Source organism: Rhododendron vialii, chromosome 6a, assembly GCF_030253575.1.
Source record: "Rhododendron vialii isolate Sample 1 chromosome 6a, ASM3025357v1".
In the NCBI taxonomy this organism is placed as follows: domain Eukaryota; kingdom Viridiplantae; phylum Streptophyta; class Magnoliopsida; order Ericales; family Ericaceae; genus Rhododendron; species Rhododendron vialii.
The window spans coordinates 21,373,763-21,392,400 of record NC_080562.1 but is presented as its reverse complement, the minus strand read 5'-3'; the positions used below and the strand labels follow the sequence as shown (position 1 = coordinate 21,392,400).

At 36.3% G+C, this 18,638-nt stretch overlaps 1 protein-coding gene across 1 annotated transcript; it reads left to right on the top strand.

Annotated features, from left to right (window-relative positions):
* Nucleotides 1-804: 804 nt before the first annotated feature.
* LOC131329449 (protein disulfide isomerase-like 5-2) lies at nucleotides 805-18,240 on the top strand. Its single transcript, XM_058362554.1, has 5 exons — nucleotides 805-1,161; nucleotides 11,781-11,884; nucleotides 12,180-12,550; nucleotides 14,732-15,039; nucleotides 17,653-18,240. Exons 1-5 carry the CDS (start codon nucleotides 946-948, stop codon nucleotides 17,968-17,970), a joined length of 1,317 nt encoding a protein of 438 aa, XP_058218537.1. The 5' UTR covers nucleotides 805-945; the 3' UTR covers nucleotides 17,971-18,240.
* Nucleotides 18,241-18,638: the final 398 nt, after the last annotated feature.

Sequence of the window (18,638 nt, the reverse complement as noted above, 5' to 3'; positions counted from 1 at the left end):
AATTACCTTAACTCTATTATCTGGTGTATTGACCAATAATATACGTTCAAAACCTCGTATATTAGTATAAGTAGTGCGGACAAAAAAACGTAACCTCTATTTTAAAATATATATTTTTTGATAAGTCTATTCTAAAACAATTAACTATGAGGCAAAATGAGAACTTAAAAGTATGCACTATATTATTTAACAAATTTTTTTTAAGTTGTCGTATTGTGTAGGAGACAGTATTGAGACTTACCTTTTTGAAAATTTGTTGTTTGTTTGGATGACATGATGACATTTTTTATTGTAGCCTTAAAGTTGAAGGAATATCATTCAAGTTAACGGGATTGCAATGTAGTTGGATTTTTTTTTAAAGCTTTGTCTGTAATTCTACAAGCTAACTAGACAAAAAATAATAAAGTAGTTATTGCCACTAATTCAAAATTAACACATTTAGACCATTGACAATGGAGATGGATAGAGAACATAGAACATAATACTTAAACTGCTAGATTCTTTTTTTCCTCTTTATTTTTTTACTACTATAATTTTTTTCCATTAGGATTGCGAGCTTTGTTTGAGGTAATGTGGTAGGTGTTTAAGTATGAATTACCTAGATAGATGGACCGTAATAGGATTGTTATTGAGTGTTCCAATTGGTTGTTGGATGTTCAATTATTTTTGAGTTAGATTAGAGGTTCAAGATTATTAGAATTGAACGTTAATTGATATGACAGCCAATAACGTGTTTTGGGGTGTTCATACGACCATAGTTTGCTTCCTGTATAGCCGCCTCTGCAAATGGGTTTCAATCAGAATAAGAAAGAAAGTTAAAGGATGAAATAGATGATTTTTTTTTTGTAGTTTAAGGAGGTAGTATAAAAACGGTGCCGGATATATATTTTGATCGTCTTCGTCTTCGTCTTGCTGGAGTCTATTGATTACAGCCATTGTTGAACGATGAGGTTGTTGTTGCTCGCCCTCTCGATCTCCCTCTCCCTCCACCAATCTCTCTCTTCTTCTTCTTCTTCTTCTTCTTCGAGCCAGTTCAGCATCGATGGGAAGGTGTTGGAGCTAGACGAATCCAACTTCGATGCCGCCATTTCCTCCTTTGACTACGTCTTCGTCGACTTCTACGCCCCTTGGTGTGGCCACTGCAAGCGCCTCTCTCCCGAGGTCTCTCTTTCTCTCTCTCAGATCGTACAATCATAGGATACATATTTATCTCTCAATATAAGTTAGTCATCTTCAAATTCACTTCTTTTTTTTTTTGGTAAAGATCTTCAAATTCAATTTACTTGCGTGCTTTCTCGTTTATGTACACGTTTGCATCTGTTCTTGTTGGTTGGCTTGCTCGCCAAATTTGATTACAAATGCTCTATTTCAGGGGGAAAACAGGAACAACGAATAACAGAACTTCGTTGCTCCAAAAATGTGTACTGGGGAATTTAAATTTTTGGATGTATTCGAGAGAAAAAAACATTACTACTAAAGTTAGAGGTTGAGTGTGGAAGCATTACCTGATTGTTATAAGAATCCATCATCCGTACTGGTTGCATCTACAGCTTCTCTCTCTTTTGAGCTGGGCTCTCCTTGTGTTAATGGAAAATGCTGATAGAATTAAGTTTTGGAACGCACCTTCGAAATGGTACTCTTTTGCAGTGTTCTAAAACTTGGAAATACTCGGCGAGGTGCCTAGCCGAGTAGAGTTAGGGCTACTCGGTGGAATTACTCGGCTAGCCGATTACTCGGCATTACTCGGCGAGTACCGATTACTCGGTAAAACGAGATTGCTCGGAAGTGGGGAGAAAATCGAAAAAAAACTGAAAAATGGGGTAAAATACATAATATGTTAAATTTGAAGGGTCGTTAGTGTAATTTCAGTATAGTTTTATACTAACCCTAATCGAGTGAACACACCAATCAAGCTACTACTGCTGTTCCTCTTCTTCTTCGAGGAATAATTGACTACTAATTTCGTACTTCGTTTTATTTGGTTTGAACGTTGAACTTTGTAATTGACTATTAATTTCGTATCTGGTTTCATTTGGTTTGAATGTTAAGCTTTGCAATGGACTAGTAATTTTGTACTTAGTTTCATTTGGTTTGAACTATGAACATTGAACTTCTCATTATGCATTATGAATATCATTTGGGGAACATATAAAAACAAAATTCCAAGTAATTTCTACTCACCGAGTAATCACCGAGTACTCGGCCTACAAGGTACAAGGTGGCCGGCCGAGCGAGTACCGAGTACCGAGTTTTAGAACATTGCTCTTTTGTTCCAAAATAGTGAGAATTTGGCAAGCCAAATGAATCCCTGAAGTTCTTTGCATTTATGTTGTAGTGACATTTTCCTTAGGAAACAAATCAATGTAATGAACCAAAAAGCTAGGGGTGGAGCTTTGGCAAGCGAAACAGAAAAAGAATTGGTCACAAGACTCGTAACTCATAAGGCACCTAACACATATGTCTTCTACACTACCAAGTTACCAATTAACTATGTCATACCCTATTTCATTTTGCATTTGTTGATTCGATGAAGTAAATTATTATGGGTGAAGCGGAACTATGATTTTCATTAGGGGGTGCAGAATCTCAAAAGTTCAAGCATAATATATAGTATGAACAGTTACTATTCAGGCTTCACAAGATATTATTATAAATGCCAGAGTAATTGTTTTACAACATACAACTCAGCCAATGCCCTATTTTTATTAGGGGGTGCAGAATCTCGAAAGTTCAAGTTCAAGTATAAGATATGGTATGAACAGTTACTATTCAGGCTTCACAAGATATTATTATAAATGCCAGAGTAATTGTTTTACGACATACAACTCAGCCAAGGCCCTAAAAAATGAGAGCTTGGGTAAGTTCTTATCCTTCAATGCTATTTGATCTGACAAAGCAAAAAAAGTCTAACAAAGTATTTTTATAAATCCAGTTTAGTATTTTAGCTACTTTTACTTGGGGTAAAGTTCATCTCTTTAACTGAATTATTAATGATCCAGCTTACTCAAAGTGTATGGGCTAAAGTCCTAAAAGATAGATTACTATTAATGATCCAGCTGATATATGTGTATAGTTTGCATGGGTGTTATCAACAAATCTGGGGCACCCGCTGCCCTGGCTTTACAACTGCCCCTACAAATTTGGATGCAATATGTAGAAGCCTTCCAAGCCAAATATAAAATTTTCATCTTTGGATGCCCACCTCTATCATATCATAATTTAGGCCTTAGTAGCAGGATCCTTCTAAAATGGGTGCGCTCCCAAGACGAGAGCTCGGATCGGCGCTCCCAAAATGGGAGCTTGACGGGAGCTCGCTTCCCTCGAGACCGGAGTTAAGGCAGTTATTCTCTTACATTTAAGCGAGTAATGCCATTGCGGAAATAAGAATATAAAAATCATATCAATGAACAAGTTTTGCACATTGGAAATATCTAACTTCCATTAATTACCCTTTAAGTTCAGGAAAAATCTCAATAAGTATCACTTTTCCTGCAATGGTTAAGAATTTATATATGTACTTATATATAATCTATATACGCTACTTAGCTGCTCCCAACCTTAGGAGCTTCTACGTGCACCCGCTCCCCCTTCTCTCGCCCCCGCACCCGCTTCGTGCTACTAAGATTTAGGCATTTGGTGTACTGTGATCGTGTTCGCATTTCTCATACTGGAACGATCTGAGATACCCTAATGGACTACACTTGAACAGCTCATTAATTATCGGATATATTACTTGTCCTGGGAATGAAGTCCGGAATTATACTCCAAAGTTCGTAAAGGAGACATTGACTGGAGTGTTACATGTACATAAACAGACATCTCTTTTGAAACCTTGAAGTCTTCAAGTCCTTGGTAGTGATTCCCAAATGAACCAAGTGATGAAAAATCCCATATTGGAATTGAGAAGATTCTCTAGTCAAATTGTTACACATCCCTATAAGTGCAACGTTAAAAGGTGTCTGATTGAGACAATTGCCTGTCAGTTACTTACAAATTTTACATGTTGACCAAAGAAATCTTATTGGAGGAAAATTCCTTTTTCCCCCCCCCTGCATTTTTTGATTTCTGGGTATATATTAAAACTTTGAAACCAGAAAAACGATTTCCATACTGAATTTGGTTGATTGACAGGTCTAATAGATCTTATTTTGTTTGTTTAGATAATAATGCAACTAAATTTCCTTGCAATGACAATTTCGTATGGTTGCACATATACGGTATGGATGTGTACATATGTATGTAATCTTATACTCTCATCTATATTTATAATACACACACACATATACATATTAATTTATATGTATATATATGGGGGCGGCACCGTGGACAAACAAATAACACAACATTTGACACACAATCTCAACCGTTGCTTTGGATGCCTGAGATTAAAACTTTAACACTGGTACTTTCCTCTCGTCTCATGTGTTCGCTCTCCCATAAGGACACACACTCTTTCTCCCTCTCAATCTCACATCTGCTCTCTTCCTACCATCACTAGCGACTCCACCCTTCCCCACTCCAGCAACCTCTCCAACAACCCTCATCTCGAAACGACACCGTTCGCCTCGTTTGACTGGTTGTCTTGCCTAAAATCACTTTGCTTGCTTCGATTACATCGATTTTCCCTTTCCTCACTCGCGTTTCTCTTCGTCTCGGGGAAGGTCGTATGGGGTATGTGAGGATTTCGCCGACGGTGGCGTACTTGGTGTGGCTGCTGGCTGCGGCAGGACTCGACGTGGCGGCGGAGGACTCGTTCGAAGGCTATCGATGGCGATGCAAGGCCTCTGTTTCTTGTTTTTCCCATTTTTCATGCCCCTCGTTTTTACAGAAATTTACCAACTTTGAATTAGCTTGTTTACTTAGAAAATGTGATGTAGAACTTCAAAATCGTTGGAATTTTCTTTTTTGAGCTGGGTTTTCCATACGTGGTTTGTTTAGCTATGGACAATATGCAATCAAGGTTCTAATTAGGCTTTGTTTCGTCATTGGTGCAATTCATTAATGATGCAACTATTGATTGCATTTTCTTCTCCTGTTGGCCTTGGTTCTGTTGTTCTTGACACATATAGCTAAGTCTTAATGCCTCGGATTCTTCGTTGCCATCGTCATGCACCAATCCTTCATAATCAATTATCTTAAATTTGTTGGCCTTTTTCTTCCATCATGGAATAACAAAATGGTCCGGTATTGCATCGATGTCTAGTCGGACAAACACTTTCAAAGTGCGTGCACACAATATTCCAACAAACTTAGAATTTTGGCATTCACACATACCATCATTGATTTGCAAATCCAATGTTATGGCGAACTTTTCAAGTTCATGAACTTTTGACTTCACTAGGAACTTTTGACTTCCTACATCTTCAACTTTGTAAAGAAAGAATTACTCATTTCATCTTTGAACTTGTTGAAGACATTTCTAGTATAAACTTTTGCTGAATGCTTCAACAAAAATCATTGTCATTCACAATCCGAAAGTTATGTTTAGACTCATAATCTTTATCACTCTCCCTTTTCACGATTTTTTTCAAGACTTGGTTGTTGTTGACTACTAAGTCTTTAAGATTTGTCATCGAAGTAACAAAACCATCAAAAAATGAATTGACGCCCTCACTACGTCCGGTAGTATTCATATCGGCAAAGAATGTACCACGATCATAAATGGGTATCAATGAATCGCGAACATCATACAATTGTTGAAGCCATTCGTTGCTTTCTAACTCATTTTCCTTTATCAATACCATCCATCTCTCTTCAAAATTATCTTTCTTATACGTTGCCAAAATACGATTTTTTTTACATCCTTCTTGAATTTTGATCACTTGAAGTACACTTTTGACAACTTTTCAACAAATTTCTTCTTAATATGTCTAAGGCATAGACGATTATGGGTGTTAGAAAAGACTTTGGCAATTGCTCCCTTCATTGCCAAGTCTTGGTTAGCGATGATAGAAGTTGGAAGATGTCTTCCCATAGCTTCGAGCCATGTCTCAAACAACCATAAAAACGTCATCTCTGTCTCATCTTGTAAAAATGCACATCAATATGGTGTAGACTACATGTGGTGGTTTACTCTCGTAAATGGTGCGAAAGTCATATCATACTTGTTTGTTCGATATGTTGGGCCAAATATGATTATATCCCCAAAATAATAGTACGCCATGCGAGATCGAGAATCCATCCAAAAAAAATTCATTGCCCTCCCATTTCATCACATTGAATTGCATAAAAAAATTGTGGATTCTTTGCTTGTTGGTTCCTAAAGAAGGTGAGAATTGATTGTGCTTCCCGCCATCTAGATCTCTATGCCTCATATTCCTCAAGTGGTTATAACAGTCTCTATTATCAAAGCCAATGTGTTCGCCACCAAAAATTGAAGCAACTTTAGAAATTTCCAAATTTTTCTATGAAATGCTTCAGTCAAATCCTTAACAACTTTTGGCCATGTGTTGATTTGACTTCATTTTCATCCTTTTAGCTAGAGTCACTAATTGATGGTTGTGAGCGTCGTTAAAAGTTGTTACTTTCCATTTGCTACTCCATTTGTTAATCTACAAATGAGCCTTGCATTCACATTTAGCAGTAGAACAACTTTTAGCTCTTTTCTTTCTCATCATGCTCTCTCATCATTCCCTCGACAATGCCATCGTTCTTAGGGTTCTCTCTCGCTCTCTGCCCTTACCTCACGCTGCCCAGACCCGATCAAGAAGTAAACAAAAATCACACGTGATAGTGCTATGGAAAAACTTAGAGCAAAGAATCAAACAAACCAAGCGATTTGAACTTGGGGTTTGGTTTGACTGTTTATAGTTGTGTGACAACATTGTGGGAACACTTGAGTTACATTTGGAATATCCCCAGAGCAAGGAGATGTATGGTGGTGATCATCATTGTGTTAAATTGGAAGGGGGCTTGGAATATTGCGAATTATCCGCCAAACCACTCCTCACTGTTCCCAGTCAAGATTTCCTGTTCGGAGAGCTAAACTCCTGCCGTTGACGAGCTTCTTGTCTTGACCCACGTATTATTGACCTAGGTATGTAATACCCAAACCCTAAATCCATGACTCTCTCTAAAGCCCTAATTTCGGGGGGTTCCAAACCGGTGATGAAAGCTTTTCTGTCGGCATCAATGCTAAGAACAAGTCTTTCACATAAGGATTGAGGTAAATTTCCTTCCATTCTCATCACTACTTTCTTGTGGCCTATATGCTTGATTGAAGTTCCGTTTGTTCCTTGATGAAGCATGAAAGTACCATGAAGAATATGGTCAGCAAAATGGTTTTTGGATTTGTACTCGGGTTTCCTTCAAAGGATGAAATCGGTCGAATGAAGTGCGTAGGATGCTATTTGTTTGCGTAAAAGAAGAAAAGTATGTTGCAAACCCTAAGAACGATGGTGTCATCTAGGGGAATGTTGTGAGAGAGGAAGATGGTAAATGATATCAAAGAGAGGAGATAAAAGTTCTTCTACCGGTAGATGTGGATGCAAGGCTTATTTGCAGATTAATTATGACAAATGGAGTAACAAATAAAAGTAACAAATTATAACGACGCTCACAACCATCAATTAGTGACTCCAGCTGAGAGGATGAAAATGAAGTCAAATCGACACATGACCAAAGTTGAGCATTTCATAGAGAAAATTTGGAAAATTTTAAAGTTGCTTCAATTTTTGGTGGTGAACACATTGGCTTTGATAATAGAAACTGCTATAACCACTTGAGTAATGTGAGGCATATAGATCTAGATGGCGGGATGCACAATCAGTCCTCACCTACTTTAGGAACCAACAAGCATAGAATCCACAGTTTTTTTTATGCAATTCAATGTGATGAAAATGGGACGGCAATGAATTTTTTTTTGGGTGGATTCTCGATCTCGCATGGCGTACTATTATTTAGGGTACGTAATCACATTTGGCCCAACATATCGAACAAACGAATATGATATGCCTTGCACACCATTTACAGGAGTAAACCACCACATGTAGTCAATACAATATAGATGTGCACTTTTACAAAAATAAGACAGAGGTGACGTTTTTATGGTTGTTTGAGACATGACTTGAAGCTATGAGAGGACGTACTCCAACTTCTATCATCCTTGACCAAGACTTGGCAATGAAGGAAGCAATTGCCAAAGTCTTTTCTAATACCCGTTGTCATCTATGCCTTTGGCATATATTAAGTAGAAATTTATTGAAAAGTTGTCACAGGTGTACTTCAAGATATCAAAATGCAAGAAGGATGTGAAAAAATGTATTTGGGTGACATATAAGAAAGAGTATTTTGAAGAGAGAAGGATGGTATTGATGAATGAAAATGGGTCAGAAAGCAAACAATTGTATGATATTCGCCATTCATGGGTACCCATTTATAATCATGGTACATTCTTTGCAAGTATGACTACTTCCGGATGTAGTGAGGGTGTCAATTCATTTTTTGATGAGTTGGTTACTTCGATGACAAATCTTAAAGACTTTGTAGTGAAGTATGACCAAGTCTTGAAGAAGATTGTAAAAAGGAAAAGTGATGAAAATTTTGAGTCCGATCATCGAATTGTAAATGACAATGAATTCTTGTTGAAGCATGCGACAAAAGTTTATACTAGAGACGTCTTCAATAAGTTCAAAGATGAAATGATTCTTTCATTACAAAGTTGAAGATGTAGGAAGTCAAAAGTTCGTAGTGAAATCAAAAGTTCATGAACTTGAAAAGTTCGCCATAACATTGGATTTGCAAATCAATGATGGTATGTGTGAATGCCAAAATTCTAAGTTTGTTGGAATATTGTGTGCACGCACTTTGAAAGTGTTTGCCCGACTTGACATTGATGCAATACTAGACCATTTTATTATTCCACGATGGAAGAAAAAGGCCAACAAATTTAGGATAAATGATACGAAGGATTGGTGTATGACGATGGCAACGAAGAATCCGAGGCATTAAGACTTAGCCATATGTGTCAAGAATCTACAAAATTGGCTTGAAATGCTTTTTCCAAACTCACTTTTACATTAAACGACAGACTAAAAAACAACAAAACCAAAAACTGGCCAAAAGAAGAGGCCAAAAACCAAAACAAAATTAGGCCTACACCCAAGCAGCACCATACAGAAATAAAGCACCAAAAAAAAGCCTGTAACACTGCGCCCCAAGAATAGCATTGACCGAGCATTAAGATGCTAGATCCTTGGACTGCCAAGACTCTTACCAAGGAAACCACAAAAAAGATGCACCAAAAGCCAACGCCAACAAGAATAACAGAACCAAAGCCAACAGAAGAAGAAGAAAATGCAATCAATAGCTGCATCATTCCTGAATTGCACTAACGACCAAACAAAGCCTAATTAAAAACTTAATTGGATATTGTCCATAGCCAAACAAACCATGTATGGAAAACCTAGTTCAAAAAAGAAAATTCCTACGATTTTAAAGTTCTACATCACATTTTGTAAATAAACAAGCTGATTCAAAGTTTGTAAATTTCTATACAAAGATAGGCATTAAGATGGGAAAGAGAAGAAACAAAGGCGGTGCATCGCCGTTGACGGCCTTGGAACTAGTCCTTTGCCGCGACATCGAATTGTGCTGCTGGAACACCAAGTACGCCACCGCCAATGAAATCATCACATACCTCCGTATGACCTTCCCCGAGACGAAGAGAAACGCGAGCGAGGAGAGGGAAATTTGATGTAGTCGAAGCAAGCAAAGTGTTTTTAGGCATGACGATCTGTCAGATGAGGTGAACGGTGTCGTTTCGAGATGAAAGTCACCGGAGATGATGTCACTGCCTACTCGGCTTCTTGAATTTAAAGTGATTTGTGTATCTACCCCATTGATACTATTATTCCGTATCATTATGGAAGCAGATAGAGTTAAGCGATGCACTTGACTGGTTTTTTGGATCTAGATAATGTGAAGTGATGAGTTGGTTATTAGTTCTATAGTTATTAGAGCATCCGTACTGGAATAAGCAAATGTGAATAATCAAAACATACCACATCAGATTTTGATTATCCATTTAGAGGTTGTTAAATTTAGCAATGTCAAATCTCACATTGGTTATTTTTTGCCCATAATCAAAACCAATGGGCCCTCCAAACTTTTTCTCATCATTTCCCTCATATTATTTGAAAAAACGGTTTTTGAAGTGAAAAAAAAAAACAGTTGCATAAAAAAAGTTTTCGAAAAAAAAAAAAGTTTTTCGAAACAAAAAATAGTTTTTTAAAAAACACACTTTGTTCACTTAAAAATTGTAAATTTTGAAAGAATTGTATTTACTCAAACAGTTTTGAAATTTTAAAGACTATAAATACAGTTTTTTAAAAACAGATTTTGTGTAAAAAACAGTTTTGAAATTTCAAAAACTGTTTACCAAAAAAATAGTTTTGTGTAAAAGAATTTTGAAAACAGTTTTTTCAAAACACACTTTATTTACTTGCAGTTTTTAAAATTTTTGTAAAAACCGTTTTTTTGTAAAAAAAAAGTTTCTTAAAAAAATCTGAAAAATACAGTTTTTTAAAATTATTTTTTGAAAACATTGTTGTGTGAGAGAGAGAGAGAGAGAGAAGGCTTTTGTGTAATGATGGGGTATTTGATTGAGATAAAAAATTTGGTTATTGGCAAAATGTTGCTAGTTTTGATTATTCAAATGCCAAAATTTGATGAGTTGCTAAGAGGTTGCTAAGTTTGGTTATTCCAAAAGAGAAAACATTGCTTAGCAACATTTTGGTTTGATTATTACACTGCGGATGCTCTTACTTCATACTATTTCTCGATAGAGGCAAAGAAGGGATAGAGATATAACTCAGCGGTAGAGTGTCACCTAGACATGCCTCCTGATTATGCGAATGAGTTAAAAATTAACGTAAAGTCAAGACATAAGCTATATCCAGGTGCTTCATTACCAATCAAACCGTGATCATTTTGTATGAAAAATTTGACAACTCATTGTTTTGCTTTTCATATATTGTTGAGGGGTGGAGTTGGCTAGTCATGGTAGGGAGAAAGCAGATGTGAGATTGAGAGGGGGGTGAGGGAGAGTGTGTCCTTATGGGAGAGAGAACACATGAGACGAGAGGAAAGTATTGGTGTTCACTTTGTTTGGTTTTGAGTTTTGAGGAAAAAATTGGTTGTAATGAGTGGAGATGGATAGATAGAGAAATTTATTGGAAACCGTGCAGAGAGTAAAAAGTTTTTCTTAAAACTTATCAAAGAACAAAGTGGTTAAAGTTTGAATCTCAATTGTCCAAAGCAAGGGCTGAGATTGCGTGTGAAATATTGTGTTATTTGTTTCGTCCACGGAACCGGCCCCTCTGTATGTAGATAAATAGATAGATAGGGAGACATTTATATGAAGTATAATTGTCAATCAAAATGTAGGTGTGAGTTTCAGTGAGCTTCCTCTTCGGCAGAAGTACACATGAGTTTTTGTCAGCGCTGGTCAAACTGTTAAGCTTCAAACTTATGTTTATTTTTCTTTCTTTTTGCATATAGAATAGAACTATCTGCATTGTTTTGCTGTATCATTATATTTACCATTGATTTGGAACTTTTTATTGGCCATGCATGTCTTTTTTACTATTGCCTCTTTCTTGAGATCTAACAGAAGTAGTGTGTAAATGAAAGCTACTGAATTACAAGGATCTCTAACATGCTTAATTTCTTCGGTTCTCTTTGCACACTGCTATGGGCTTTACTTCAGAATTCAGATTTCTTTTTCAGTTAAGGTTGAATGCCAAGCTAGAAGAATAATAATTATATCTTTTGCTTTACAGTTAGACAAAGCTGCTCCCGTTCTTGCTGGATTGAAGGAGCCCATAGTAATTGCAAAAGTAAATGCCGACAAGTTCCGTAGTCTTGCGAATAAGTATGAGATCGAGTAAGCTGCTATGGCCTTGCTTTTTCTTGTATTCTTTCATAGCCAAATACTATAATATTGTCTAATATCTACAGATTCTAGACAATGAAGGTTAATTGATTTTATATTTCTTATCGAAGTGAAGTGTTGTGTTATTAGTTTATTACGTTTGGATGAAGTAGTGCTTGAAATTTACTAGAGTAACATATCCTAAGAACAAAATTTTGTACCTGCAATTTGTAAAATTCGAATCTGCAATTGCTGACAATTTCTTTTGGTACATTAAAATTCTAAAACATGTCTTTTGGTGATGCAGTGGGTTTCCTACCCTAAAAATATTTATGCATGGAGTTCCAACAGATTATTGGGGCCCCAGGAAAGCAGATCTACTTGTTCAATCCTTGAGGAAATTTGTTGCTCCAGATGTTGCTGTTCTCAACTCTGACTCTACTATTAGTGACTTTGTTGAAGCAGCCGGGACTGATTTTCCTATCTATATAGGCTTTGGCTTAGATGAATCTGTGATATCAAATTTGGCAATGAAGTACAAGACAAAAGCTTGGTTTTCTGTGGCAAAAGATTTTTCCGAGGACGTCATGATGCTGTATGATTTTGACAAGGTCCCTGCTTTGGCATCACTTCATCCAAGCTACAGTGAACAGAGCTTATTTTATGGCCCCTTTGAAGGTTGGTGTACATGTACATTAATATTTGCCCCTGGATAACTGGAAGCTCTTTTGAACTTCCTCCTCTGTCCAAATATTAGCAATTGAAAACTTATGCTTATGAGAACATGATTTTGATTCAGATAGTTTTTTAGAAAGATGTTTGTTGAGCATCCAAACTTTTGTGTTTGAGAAGCCTGCTTCAATTTGTTTTGGGTAGCCTACCTTTTGGTGCAAAGGAAAAGGCTTGGACTACCAAGTGTAAAAATGTGGTAGAAGTTTGAAAGCAGCATATTGATGTTGATAAGCGAAAATTTTAGTCTGTTCCCAATCTTACCCCGTCCAATGCCCTTATTAATCAGGCCCTGCACCACTTGATGTCCTTCTATTTTAAGTCAGAGGATGGAATATACAAAGTAGAAGTTGATGACTCCATGCAAAATGTTATACTAGAAGCTAACAAGCATTGACAAATCTAAAAAGATGCTCATCCGACACTCCCAGAACATGTTGGACTACCATGAAGACGTGTCTAATATTTTCTCATAGACTCATAGTACTTCTATTTCACAACCGGCCATGCTTTTGACACTTGGGGCAGACATGATCATCTCCCAAATGCACATAACACACATTGCTAGTTACATTATCAGCCTGGAAAATACATTGTTATCCGTACTTCCTATAAATCAATGTAGATTTGTGTCTATTACTTTTCTTCGTTTAACTGTTTAATTTTAGGAATTCCAAAACATTCATTTGGAAATATATTGTTGAAAAGGTATATCTTGATTCTTTTACACATGTTTTGCTATATCGATATAATAAAATCTGTTTAGTTTAAGATTAGTTTTGTAGATAAATATACGAGTATATATGTATAAGTTTTTGTGTCCTGCTTTGTCTCCTTATTTTTTTCTACTTCACCATGTTTTCTTATCTGTATTGTATGTATCTCCCCATTAGACATGTCCTTTCCATAGTAGTAGGAATGTTATTGTGTAATTCCTAGTTGTGCGGTGGGCAAGTAGGTCAGTTAGGTTATCTCTTATCCTCAAAAAGTTTTAGGTTGAACATATGCATTATTTGGTGCTTTTTTTGTGAATGAATGGATAAATATTAAATTCTGACGTAGGATGATAAGCTTGGTTTGCTAGGAAAAACTTATTTTAACATGAGATTGTGTTCTGTTGAGAGGTTCAGGAGTTGAATTGGTTCTTTGTTGGTTTTCTTTTTACTCGGTGGATTTTGGAAACTACATGAAGGTCATCTTGATTAGTAGAATGGTGTATCATGTAACTCGAATGAACTCGTTCTTGAATACATTCTTGTTTTTTTTATGTGAAGCATCCTTTGTTTATGAAAGTGATTATCGTGTCAATTTTTAGGACGGCTTGCTAGAGAAAATAAGGTCTCATGTTAGTGCGCTACCATAAATTATGTGAATTTAAATTATTGAAGTTCTAAAAATGCACCAAAAAGAAGCGCGGGGGGGGGGGGGGGGGGGGAAAGAGGGAGAAAGAAAATGGAAAACTAGGTAGGAGGTTGATCTTTTGGCAAACGTGGGTTGTGAAAGAATGCTCATTTGGTGGTCCTACAAGATATGTACAGAGAGAAATAGCTTGGGAGACCAATAGAAGCCCTAGCAAGAGCCACATCTAATGATATAATTTCTCCATTTTTTACCTATTATCCTTCCATCCTCCCTGATCTTTTTTTTAGTAAGATACGTATTGAGAGGATGTGGTATGGCAGCCCTCTAAAACTTAAAAGTGTTAAGCTGATTGGTCTATATTCCTGACTCATCATAATCTATTTATGGTCTCACGTTGTGCTTATTATGCCATAGTAGGACCATATCCAATCTGTCCTTTAAGCATCCTTGACTACCAGCACCCTCAATTATCACGAACCAACAGTAGAGAGCATAGTCTTTTAGTTTCTTCTAAAATGTGGTAGAACACGTTATTTTGAGAGTTCAATATTTTTTTCTACTTGTTTTTTGCTTTCAGCTTAATCAAGAATTGGCCTAACCTCTGACATGTTGCTTTGTTGTGCTCTAGATCAAATCTTTGATAATTTATATTTAGAAGTTTGAATTTGTTCTAATTTGCATTGATATTATCGGCATCTCTTCAACTGGTGATTTGGAAAGTGCTTTAATCAAAATTTGATATGACCTTTGTTGTTTTAAACATGTCAGATCAATTCTTGGAGGATTTTGTGAAGCAGAATCTGTTCCCTCTGGTTGTTCCCATAAATTATGACACACTAAAGTTGTTGAAAGATGATGAGAGGAAAATTGTTCTGACGATTGTGGACGATGTGGAAGACGAGAAATCAAAAGTATTAATCACGATACTGAGGGCTGCTGCCTCTGCAAACCGTGATTTGGTATTTGGCTACATCGGGGTCAACCAGTGGGAAGACTTTGCTGAAACATTTGAAGTTTACAAGGAAACCAAATTGCCAAAAATGGTTGTTTGGGATGGAAATGAGGAGTACTCTACAGTAAGTAAAATTTTATTTTCTTTGAAGGCTACTTGATGGTTTTTCTGAGACTGCTTCGGTCGTACTTCACGATATTAGGGCTACAGATAGCAATTGATTTCAAATTTTAACAGATAAATTGGGAACCATCCAATTACTTTTTAGCAACGAATAAAATCTTGTCCTGTTTCACTTCCATAAAAATAGCTTAAACATCTATGTTTCCTGGGATGCTGACATGAAGCATTACTTACGGGAACACTATTATTCATTTTCAGAAACAAAAAATTATTTTGGCACCCATTACAGATTCACATTAGGATCATCTTCATTTGCCTTATTAAATCAAAATAATATATCTGAGAACAAGAAAGTAGAAAGAAACTGCCATGGTATTTCTTTGTCATCACAACAAAAACTATCATTGGTTGCTTTTTTTTTTCTGTCCTCTTTTATATCCGTAATTGAAGAATCTCGCATTTCTTATGTTTTCTCCTTAGATGGCGTACTTCGTTCCTCAAGTAACCCTTTAACCCTGCTCTTGTGATCTTGTCCTCGTTTTAATGTTTTGAGGCTGTCTAATATCTGTTGAACTATCTCGTTCAAAAAGGAAAGGAGATACTTATATCCTTTTGCTAAAACCCCCACATTTTTAAACCGTTTGACCTTTGTTCATTCTTGTTATTCTAATTCTTATTATTTTTTAGTCAGTCTATTGATAGATTACTGGGAACTTTTGGAATTTTATGCATTTTTCCTTTGATAAGATTGCTTTTTTTGGGATTACGTAAAAATCTGCTGTTGAGATTGAATTGTATTGTGTGCTTGGGATCATATGTTTCCAAATTCTTTTGTTCTTTACTGAGGGTTGAGATAGGAGCTGTAGATCATTTAGGTTAAGCGAAATCAGAGGACTTTTCTGAGGGTTGAGCAGCCTCTTTTTTGTTAAAATGTAGATTTGTGCACTTATGTGGATGGAATTTCTGTGTATGTTAACCAATCTCTTGACCGTTTTTGTGTCTTGAAAGACCTTTGATAGAGGGAATATTGTATCAAGGTTTGTATCTAGATCTATACAAGTGGCATCCCGTCAGTGCGTTTGTAGTCGAACGTAACTCATCAAAGCAACATTTTACATTTTGTACTTTCCATTTGTCAAGTGTAAGTCCCACATCGCCTAGGTACCAAAGTAATATGAAGTATATATGCGTGAGGGCACCCTCACTTCAATAGCTAGCTTTTGGGGTTGAGTTCTACCCGAGAGCGTATAACATGGTATCAAAGCTAGGTACTAGAGATGGGTACGGTGTGTGCCTTTGGCCTGCACACTGCTGGTGCTGTCAGGTGAGCCTTCCGTGGTCAACTGAACACCCAAACAATTTTTTTTTTCTTAGAATACATGTAAAAATTATGGACTAGTCTTTCTTTGAACACCCAACTTAAATATCAATGAACACTCAATTCTAATAGTCTTGAACGCCTGACCCAAAAAGAATTGAACAACAAACCCAAAACCAGTTGAACACTCAATCACAACCCAATTACATCCCATCAATCCACGTAATTCATATTTTAACACTTAACACATTACTTGAAATAAAACTCATAATCATAATAAAGAAATTGAAAAAGAAAGAGAAAAAAAGAAAAAATAAGAATCTATTGCTGTAAGTATTATACTCTGCGTTCTCTCGCCATCTTTATTGTCGATGGTCTAAATGTGTTAATTTCGCATTTATGACAATAGCTACGTTATTTGTTTTTGTCTAGTTAGCTTATAGAATTACGGACAAAGCTTTAAAAAAATTCAACTACATTGCAAACCCCGCTAACTTGAATAATATTCTTTCGAATTTAAGACTACGATAGAAAATCTCCTTATGTCATCCTAAAGAACAACATATTTTTGAGAAGGGCAGCCTCAACATACTCGCTACAATTTCTTTCAAAAGGGTTTTAGTATAATAATAAACCGGTTAAACATTGGCACAAAATATGAGATCTCATCTAGGACAACTATAAAAAAAATTCCTCCATTCTCGAAACACTATCTACTACGCAATACGACAACTTTAAAAAAAATTATTAATTATTAATTATTTTTTTGTTGAAAAAACAAGTATATATTTTTAAGTTATCATTTCGCCTCGTAGTTAATTTTTTAGAAAAAAGGTTAGTTTTCTTACCGCACTATTTATATACTACTCTACTAACATTTTGTACTTGTAGTATTGGTTAATAGATTAGCTAGTAAAGTTAAGGTAATTTCTGAACACCCTATTACAAATTCTGGAGCCGCCGCTGGCGTTTGGTTACAATTTTTGTGGTCTTAAATGAAGTCCAATACGCATGGGATACAGCCAGTTCCATGGGGGATGTGATAGTATTGATCCCCCTCACTATTGTCCTATAGAATTTCATATCCCTCCACTAATAGTTCAGTCAAGCAAACATGGCATGACAGGGAATGCAGCCATCACACTGTATTCTTTCTTCTTCTTTTTTCGAGCTCTTTTCCCTTTTGCTCGTATATTTATGATGGTACATTTATATTCCTTTAAACCATTCTCCTTCTATAGTCATGATTTTGTTGCTGACTGTATTCTCTCTAAATTTGTTCGTTCTCTTTGACAGGTTATAGGTTCAGAAAGCATCGATGAACAAGATCAAGGATCCCAAATCATGCGCTTTCTGGAAGGATACAGAGAAGGAAGTGTAATACATAAACAAGTGAGTGGTCCAACGTTTATGGGGTTCATCCACTCACTGCTCGGAATCAGAACTCTGTACATTGTTGTTTTTGTGGGTGCTGTCATTGCGTTTTTCCTAATTATCACCAAAGAGGAACCTCTCACTGTTGGTACGCGGGACCGCGTTGATCATGCAAGCAGCAGCTCTACGTCTCAGGGTGAGAGCAACGAGGTGCATCGATTTGGAGAGAAGGAAGACTAAACTCAGGTTTTGCTGGACTCTTAACTCAATATTGCTGCTTTACGCATGAAAGCAGGGTTTTAGATGCATTAGTGATTTTCATTCGATAATGCAAGAGAATTGTTAAAAAAAATTCTTTTTTGCTTCCAATTTCGGTGTTAAAAAGTGCAGTGTATTGTAATATTTAGGTTACATGTCTCTGTTGCATTGTTTGCCTTGATTGGTGAACAGAAATGATTATTGGCCCTTGGATCTTTAATTTTGTTGATAAATTTACTGCAGATTTATTTATCCAGCATCTTTTACGTTTGGGCATGAAAATTTTCATCGGCGGTAACAGAGTTTCATTGGGGATATGCTGCTAGCATCCCCTCATTATCTTGAAACAGCCATAATTTGTTTCCAAAAGTTGCCAGGCTATGAATTGCCAAAAAAAAAAAAGGAAAACAAGAATGGAAAAAGGATGAAATAAGATAAGTATCACAAGAACGGAGAAAGGGATTTTCAAAAATGTACCAAAAAATGTAATCTCGAAAAGGGATTTTCAGATATCATAAGATGGAATAAGAAAAGTGGTTTATGAGTTGTTTCCTGATATTAAATGTTGATGAAGAACTAAAACTGTAGGATATTCATCATCTTCTTCTTCAGGCTCAGTCTACTAAATTAAGAAAGACAGCCCTCTCTTT